This window comes from Panthera leo, chromosome D1 (genome assembly GCF_018350215.1).
Source record: "Panthera leo isolate Ple1 chromosome D1, P.leo_Ple1_pat1.1, whole genome shotgun sequence".
NCBI lineage: Eukaryota > Metazoa > Chordata > Mammalia > Carnivora > Felidae > Panthera > Panthera leo.
Window position 1 is genome coordinate 103,868,732 of NC_056688.1, and position 9,666 is coordinate 103,878,397.

At 41.5% G+C, this 9,666-nt stretch overlaps 1 protein-coding gene across 1 annotated transcript; it reads left to right on the plus strand.

The window, feature by feature from the left end:
• Positions 1 to 4,420: 4,420 nt before the first annotated feature.
• On the plus strand, positions 4,421 to 5,356 carry LOC122200298 (olfactory receptor 4D9). Its single transcript, XM_042905840.1, has one exon. The coding sequence runs from the start codon at positions 4,421 to 4,423 to the stop codon at positions 5,354 to 5,356; it is 936 nt and encodes a 311-aa protein (XP_042761774.1).
• Positions 5,357 to 9,666: the final 4,310 nt, after the last annotated feature.

Here is a 9,666-nt window from a genome sequence, read left to right on the forward strand (position 1 = left end):
TCAGCACAGAGCCCAACACAGACCTGGATCTCAAGACCCTGGGATCATGACCTGAGCCAAAATCAAGAGTCGGATGCTCAACCGACTAAGCCACCCAGGCACCCCTATAGTTCATTTTCTATCTAAAGACTTTTTATGACCATACCTATATTTATGACTGCATACAAAAATAAATTTATTGGTGTTTATAAGCAGATATGTGATACAATACTCTGAATTTTTTTTTTGGACATATGCTTCGCTCAAATCCCTAAGCAGAAAAGAAAACTATTGCTAAAGGAGAGATTGCATTTTTCATTTACCCCAAAGTGTTGGGAAGAGAGCTTTGAACCATAGGGGTCAATAGCAAGATGAGCCGCGCCCCTGGGTGGCTCAGTGGGTTAAGCATCCGACTTCAGCCCAGGTCATGATCTCATGGTTCGTGAGTTCAAGCCCCACGTCAAGCTCTGTGCTGACAGCCTGGAGCCTGCTTCAGATTCTGTGTCTCCCTCTCTCTCTGCCCCTCCCTAGCTCACACTCGCTCTCTCTCTGTGTCAAAAATAAATTAACTTAAAAAAAATAGCAAGATGAGCCACTCTCAGACAAGCCCCCACAGATGGACCCGGCAGGTATAAGGCAGAAGCACTCACCTGAGGCTGGTGACACTGAGTCATCACTGGCAGAATCAGCCTCCTCAGTACCTTTCAGTTTCCAAGACAGACATACAACCTCACCTCCTCCTTAGAAGGATCCTGTGTATGAGGTAGGTCTCGTTTATCATCATGGTACAGATAAATTATAATGGTGTAGGCCGAAAACTACGTCTAAGCCATGCCCTGTGAATCTCATGAGTTTGGTACTATTAGTAACTTGCCAAAGGTCACACCAGCTAGGAAGTGATAAAACCCAAATTGCGTAAGTGTTCCAGATGATCCTCGCACGTGTATCCCAAATGCGAGTGTGGGATGATACTGTCCAGCAGAAGTCCCAGACAGGGTTTACAAACATTACGTACCTAAATGGAAATGGTTTTTGTGTATGTCCCCCACGATTTTGTACACCCCCCCCCCGACTTTTCTTTCCACTGATTCCACAAGCTACAACACTCTTACTGTTCTAACTGTAAACTTATTTTTGTAATGTTTATTTATTTATTTTGAGAGCGAGGGCATGGGGTGGGGGGGGGGGGTGGGGACAAAAGAGAGGGAGAGAGAGAATCCCAAGCAGGCTCCGTGCTGTCAGCACAGAGCCCAACTTGGGGCTCGATCTCATAAACCGTGAGATCGTGACCTGAGCCAAAATCAAGAGTCGGACACTTAACCAAATGAGACACCCAGGTGCCCCATAAACTTCTTAAAGAAAGGACCAATAGGGGCACCTGGGTGGCTCCATGGATAAGCTTTCGACTCTTGATTTCAGCTCAGGTCATGATCTCACAGTTCGGCTCATGGGATGGAGCCCTGCGTCGGGCTGTGTGCTGACAGCACAGAACCTGCTTGGGATTCTCTCTCTCCCTCTCTCTGCCCCTCTCCCACTTGCACTCTTTCTCTCTCTCTCTCTCTCTCTCTCTCTCTCTCTCTCTCAAAATAAGTAAATAAGCATTAAAAGAAAAAAAAGGAAGGAAGGAAGGACAGATTTTTGAGTCACCTTTCCCTCTAAAAGATCATCTCAACATCATCATAATGGTTAATTTTATGTATCAACTTGACGGGCCGGAGGGTGCCCAGATTAAACATTATTTCTGGGTGTGTCTGTGAGAGTGTTTCCAGATGAGGTTAATTTTTTTCAATATTTTTAACGTTTTATTTATTTTTGAGAGACACACAGAGCACGAATGGGGGAGGGACAGAGAGGGAGAGGGAGACACAGAATCCGAAGCAGGCTCTAGGCTCTGAGCTGTCAGCACAGAGCCCAATGTGGGGCTCGAACCATTGAACCATGAGATCATGACCTGAGCCAAAGTCGGATGCTTAACCAACTGAGCCACTCAGGTGCCCCTGATGAGGTTAAGTTTTGAATTGATGGACTCAGTAGAGCAGATGAATTGCCCTTCCCAACTAAGGCAGATGTCATTCAATCCTTTGGTGGCCTGAACGGTTTAACAAAAGTTAGAGAAAGGAGAAACTTGCCCCCTCTCTCCTGTCTCACTGCTTGAGTTGGAACATGTCATCTCATCTCATCATTTATACCACTGGTTCCCTGGTTCTCAGGCCATCAGACTAGGACTGAATTACACAGCTTTCCTGAATGTATAGCTTACAGACAGCAGATTGTGGGACTTCTCAGCCTCCATAATAGTGCAAGCCAATTTTTCATAATAATTCCCCTTTTACGTAAATATATGTAAGCACATACATGTGCATCATACATACGTTGTCACAGTGGTTTCCTGAGCAGAAGATCTGCAACCTGTTAACCTATTCGAGGATTCAAAAGCAAGATTCTGGAGTGGGTGGCTGTCATCCTTTCTACATTCCAGGTTGATCAGACTCCTTTTGGAATGATTTCTCCACCTTCTAGCCATGGTATGTAATAGTGCAGGGGATTCTTAATTCTGGGATCCTGGAGTCCTGAAATCTACCACAATCATTATTCTAAACATCTATTCTTGTCACTCCATGTCGTTACATAAACCTCCAACACAGGGAGACTGAGATGAATCTGAACAAATGATATTGGAATGAGGAGGGAGCTCTTTATCTTATTTTTTGTGTGTGAGCAAAAAGTATATTACCATGAGGAGCAGTGGTCACTTAAGGATTTTTTTTCCCTATGATTAGAAGAGCAAAACAAAAAAAGAAATCCAAAAATTAAAAACCAGAGTCAGAGAAAGAACAAGAGGGCATCCTGCATAACACAAGGATTTGGGATGATCTGAAATCCCTGAGTGATGGGTACCTGGGTGGTTCAGTCAGTTAAGCATCCAACTTCAACCCAAGTCATGATCTCATGGTTTGTGAGTTCAAGCCCCACATCAGGCTCTGCGCTGACAGCTCCTGTCTCCCTCTTTCTCTGCCCCCTCCCATGCTCATGTGCTCTCTCTACCAAAAATAAAATAAGTCCCTAAGTGAGAGGAAAATAAGAAGGCAACTCTCAGGTTGCCTTTTAACTATAAAAGTAGACATTATGAAAGTGAGTAATCCATCAACTCTCACTTGAAATGAAATTCATTCTTTAGACATGAGATTAAAATGTTACAATCGCTATATGCTTATTATTTTTTTACATTTTACGGAAGTATAACGTACGTACATACAGAAAAATGTCCGTGAATGCACAGCTCAATGAATTTTCACACGTGCTGAAAACGCCTTTATAACACCCTGATCGAGAAACAGAACATCTTCAGCACCTCGGAAATCTCCTTCATGTTTCCTTTAACTTTGTATATTTTTGTCCTTTATATGGACGAACTAAGAGAGTGTACGTTCCTTTGTGCCTGGGTTATTTGGCTCAACGTTATAAACATAATGAGGTTCATTTATACCATTACACATAGTGTAGCTCATCCCCACTGATGAACAATACTGTGTGGATTTGACCCAGTGTATCTTTTCTACTGGCGATGGGTATTTTTTGTCATTCTCCAGTTTGAAGCAATTACACACAGCGCTATGAACATATGTTCTATTTCCTAGGAGTGGAATAGATGTTCTTATGTATATATTTCCATCCTAACTGATACATGCACAGCATTAGCCACTATAGCCCAACAGCAATTTGACTGCACAAGTTTCATACACCCTCCAGCAGTGTATGTATGTACATTCCAGTTGATATACATCTTCACCATCATGTGGTATTTCTCATCGTCTTCAATTTAGCCATGTTTGTGTGTATGCAGTAGTTTCTTCCTGTAATTTTAATTTACATTTCCCTGATAACTAATGACATTGAACTGGCATTTGGATGTTCTATTTTGTACAGTTTTGGTTGGTGTCTTTTGCCATTTTCTGATTCAGTCATCATCTTTTTCTTTGACTGATTTGTAGAAGTTTTTTAATATATTCTGCACATGAATATTTTTTCAGATATATATATTGTAAACATCTGGTCCCATTTGTGGGTTATCTTTTAATTCTTGTAATATCTTTTGTGAGCAAAATTCTTCACAGTCGAATTTACGCTTATTATTATTTTCAGTTTCAGATTATATGGTAAAAGTACAATTGAATAAGTTCACAGACCTGTCACCTGTATTTCAGTGACCACAGTGATAAAACCTATCTGCTTGGATGATGGAGTCAAAAACACAGGTAATCCTCCACCTACTGGTGGCATGCTGAATTGCAGGCACAGCTCATGCATTGCAAGAGCTTCCTCCTAAGGCAAACACCAAAACTCAAGTGCCAGAAAAGAAAACAGGAGATTATATAACACACTCTTTAACTGCTCTGTTATTTCTTCCAAAGATATACTTGAAAAAAGGATCTGTGACCCAATGGATCAGGGAAACTACACCAGAGTGAAAGAATTTATTTTCCTGGGAATTACTCAGTCTCAAGAGCTGAGCTGGGTCTTGTTTGGCTTCTTGTTTTTGGTGTACATGACAACTCTGCTGGGAAACCTCCTCATCATGGTCACTGTGACCTGTGAGTCTCACCTTCACACCCCCATGTACTTCCTGCTCCGCAACCTCTCTGTGCTTGACATCTGCTTCTCCTCCATCACTGCTCCCAAGGTCCTAGTTGATCTTCTGTCAGAGAGAAAAACCATTTCCTTCAGTGGCTGTGTCACCCAAATGTTCTTCTTCCATCTTCTTGGAGGAGCAGATGTTTTTTCTCTCTCTGTGATGGCCTTTGATCGCTATGTAGCCATCTCAAGACCCCTACACTATATGACTATCATGAGTAAGGGACGATGTACTAGCCTGGTGCTGGCCTCCTGGGTGGGGGGCTTTGTCCACTCCATCGTGCAGATTTCTCTGTTGCTGCCCCTCCCCTTCTGTGGACCCAATGTTCTTGACACGTTCTACTGCGATGTTCCCCAGGTCCTCAAACTCGCCTGCACCAACACCTTCACTCTGGAGCTCCTGATGATTTCCAATAACGGACTGGTCAGTTGGTTGATTTTCTTCTTTCTCCTCATATCTTACACAGTCATCCTGATGATGCTGAGGTCTCACGCAGGGGAGGGAAGGAGGAAAGCCATCTCCACCTGCACCTCCCACATCACCGTGGTAACCCTGCACTTTGTGCCCTGCATCTATGTCTACGCCCGGCCCTTCACTGCCCTCCCCACAGATACTGCCATTTCTGTCACCTTCACCGTCATCTCCCCTTTGCTCAATCCTATGATCTACACACTGAGGAATCAGGAAATGAAGTCAGCCATGGGGAGACTAAAAAAACGACTAGCGCATTCAGAAAGGATTTAAATTCTATGAGAATGAGATAGCACCGAAATGTAAAGGTAGACATTAAATTTCACCTTCTCAAAATGGGAAGAGATCACTTTAATGCCAAAAACAAAAGGGCATCTATGGATATCATGGAGTCCTCAAAGAGGTTGGTCCTATAGTATAGTGTGTGCTGAGGACTTATAGGTGACACTGCTTTAAGCTGAGGCTCACTCATGACTTCCATTGCTCACTTTCAATTATTCATTCTGCAAATATCTCACAGAACATGCACCGTGTGCCTGACAGTACTAGGATTCAGATTGCTGCAGAAAGATTAAATATAGTCACTTTCCGAGAGCCATACCCCAAGATGCTCTAATGAAGAAATGTTGTAGTCACTTTACCTGAGAGCTTCAAAAGATGTTTTACAGTGAGTAGACCTTGTCAAGGGGAACAGACAGAGAAAAACAACAAGAAAAGAAATCAGTATTACAGATGGAAAGAACGGTGTAAGAGTATGCCACATTTGTGCAACAGTGAGCTCAACGTAGCCATGAAGTAGTACACTCATGGAGTGAGTACCACTAGTTGACATTTACAAGGAAAGTTAGGAGAGAACTCCATTTTTTGTCCCTCAAGCAATGTAAATCTGTGATTTCTATTGGGAGAGAGGATCCTCAAATCACTCCAAAGCTATGGTTTCCTCCTAGACAAAAGATAATACTGTGAGCGGGAGTATTCATCAAGAAATAACAATGATGGGTAAAGGCTATGGACAACTCACCTGGATTTGTGCAAGGCTTAAGCAAATAGAGATGCTAAGCACTCCCCCTGGAGAAAAACTGTCTCCTCACTGTATAGCAAGATTATCCCAATCACAGGTGAGCCAGGCCCAAATTCCTCACTGTTTCTGCACATAGGGACCCCAAAACTCCTTAACATTTTCCACTCAATCCATTAGAAGGTAAAGAAAGGGTCATGAAAAGCATGAATGTTTAATTGTTGAATCTGGGAATTTTCTAGTGTCTGTAATGAGAGGAATGAGGATAGTACTAGCAAAAGTTTTACCTAACAGTCCAGCTGATATTTTGCTGGGACCTATTGACTTTGCTAGACAATGTCTCTCTTCATGATTATGCTCAAGCCACAGAAGCTGGCATTCATGTGTCAATCAGAGTAGATCAAATGCTATGACAAAATCAAAGTACTTAATAACCAGAGAGCTTAAAAGAAATGTTGTGGGCACTTTACCTGAGAGCTTCAAAAGATGTTTTGCAGTGAGTAGATATTTATTTCCTGCTCATGGCACAAATCAATGTTGGTCTGTAGAAAGAGCTGTTCCATGCAGTCATTTACAAAGATAGGCTTCTTCCACTTTGGGCTCTACCTCTCTCTACGTCCTTAGAATCTCTCCATTCATCTAACAAATGGAGAAAGGGAGAGAGGATTAAGAATTATGGGGAGAGGGGAGGGATCATTATTGGCCAGTCCTGAGAGTGGTATGTACCACTTCTGATCACATTCCATCAGCCAGCCCTTGATCATATGGTCCCAGGTCCCTGCAAAGGAATCTGGAGAATGTAATCTAGCCCTATTCCCAGAAAGAAAAGGAGAACGTGAAAAATGGTGAACTCTAATGATCTCTTCCACATTTATGATTCATTGCTAAGAAATCACAATTGGATAAGATTACAGAGACTAAGACTTTGTCTCTAAAAGGATTCTCTTAATATATAGATGTGCTGGAAATACTGCTAGACCCTTGGAATGCACAAAGAACTAAACTGAGATGAAGGAAATTGGGGGAAAGAAAATTTAATTTAAAAGAAGGGGAGGGGGATCAAGGTAATCCTGGGAATTAGAATGACAACAAACTGGAAGACCAGGTCCGCAAAGAAAAAACACTGGAGTAAAGTGCCCAAAGAAGATAGGTCTGGAAGACACCCTTATAGAAGACAACCCTCATTTCTCCCCATAGTTGCCATAGGCTAATTGTAAACAAACATTTATTAATGCAGAAGCTTCTACAGAGATGAGTGTCTTTCTGTTTGTTGATTGTCCTTTCCTGTGTTCTATTCCACTCCCAACACTCAAAAATGTTCTGAATTATTTTCCAATATCAGACGTACTTCCCCAAGCATTAACATTCCAATAAAGACAAAGTTTTGTCTTCAGTTAGATTTATCTGCCGAACAAATGATCATTTACCACCTGGCTCCATCTTTGCTCTGGTATCATTTTTCTCCAGATCCTATGTACTTTTCACAACGATGCCTTTTTCTTTTCTGTCCCTCTGCTGACTTTACCTTGAACAAAACCTTTGTGACTGGGTGGAATTTTAACTAACCCAAGATGTGAACAATCAGAGTTTATGTTCCCAAGTGTAGGACCCTCCAAATGACAGGAATCCAGCAAAAGTCACCCAGGAAGCTGTCTTAGATTGTTTACACATGCAAAATAACCTGATCAAACGCAGTGAGGGATAGCAATTGAATTCATGAAAACATTAAATTTACTTCTCTTTTGGAGTCCCTGGCTGGCTCAGTCAGTTGAATGTCCAACTTCGTCTTGGGTCATGATCTCGTGGTTTGTGGGTTCTATCCCCACATTGGGCTCTGTGCTGATGGCTTGGAGCCTGGAACCTGCTTCAGATTCTGTGTCTCCCTCTCTCTCTGCCACTTCCCTGTTCAAGCTCTGTCTCTCTCTCTCTCTCTCTCCGTCTCAAAAAATAAACATTAAAAATTTATAAATTTACTTCTCTTTCAACATGACACCAAATAATTATTTGTATTTATATTTTTCTCCAGGTAGAGACATTTCCTTAGTTAACTATTACATATAAACTGACTCTAGCTTATCTTACACAGGTTACATATGCTTGGTCCTATCACCTATGATTTTTTTTCTATATAAAGAAGCTTGATTTTACATTTACACTGTATTTTTCATAAGCAAATCAACATATCTATATGCACAAATCGGCTGGTTTAAGAGTGATCTTGCCATTCTGGACTTCTTTGAGAAATTCAAACTCTTTCAAGTCTGAAAGAGAATGTTGTCAATATAGCTCTTACTCAATAAAGAAGACTGTTAGTTCAGTGCTGTGTTAGTAATCTATTACTATTACATTGTATTACCCCAAAACTTAGTGGCTTAAAACAACACAGTTTTTGGGGTGCCTGTGTGGCTCAGTCAGTTAAGTGTCTGCCTCTTGGTTTCGGCTCAGGTCATGATCTTGCAATTTGTGGGTTTGAGTCCTGTGTTGGGTTCTGCACTGGCAGCATGGAGTCTGCTTGGGATTCTCTCTTTCTTTCTCTCTCTCTCTCTCTTTCTTAAAATAAATAAATAAAAACATTTTTTTTAAAGGAAGCAGATTTTTAAAAACTCAAAAAGCACAGTTTATGTGTGTTGGGAACCAGGCATGGTTTAGCTAAATCTTCTGCTTCCGGATCTCTCACAAAGCAACAGTCAAATGTCAGCTGGGAGTTGTCTCATCTCAAGGTTCGACTGGGGAAAAATCTGCTTCCAAGCTCACTGACATGATTGTTGGCCCGAACAGTGAGCTACAGGACTAAGGGCTTCAGTTCTTTATTGAATGTTGGCTGGAGACGATCTTCCAGCCTCTCTCCAACATGGCAGCTTACTTCATCAGACTGAACAATCAAGGCAAAAGAGTGTGCAGCAAGATAGAAGTTGGCCTTTTATAGCTTAATCTTACAAGTGACATCCTATCACTTTGGCTGTACCTCTGTTCACCAGAAGCAAATCACTAAATTCACTCCACACATAAGAGGAGGGGATTGCACAAGAGCACGAACATCAGGTCCAGGACCAACAAAGTTCTAGAAGAAAATTATGAAAAATTATTGCAAATTATGAAAGAAACCTGAAATTAATTTATTCAGAAAAGGTTACAAAAGACAAAAAAAAAAAAGGGTCATGGGGAATGTCGGAGATGATTCAGAGGTACTGAGCCCTTATTGACAAGCAGAATGATAGAATGATAGTATCAGTCACAGCTAGAGAAGTATTTAGTTATTAATAACAATGATCAGATCAATTGTATTAATAACATTGATCAGAAGCGCCTGGGTGGCTCAGTCGGTTAAGCGTCTGACTTCGGCTCAAGTCATGATCTCACAGTTCATGAGTTTGAGCCCTGTGTCAGGCTCTGTGCTGACAGCTCAGAGCCTGGAGCCTGCTTTAGCTTCCGTGTCTCCCTCTCTCTCTCTGTGTTTCTTCTACTCATGCTCTGTCTCTCTCTCTCTCAAAAATAAATATTTTTAAAAATTTAATAAAAAAAATAACAATGATCAGATCAAATGATTAGACCAGATCAACTTTTT

Excerpts from the sequence above, each read along its gene's own strand:
- LOC122200298 (XM_042905840.1), top strand. The coding sequence starts at position 4,421 with ATGGATCAGGGAAACTACACCAGAGTGAAAGAATTTATTTTCCTGGGA.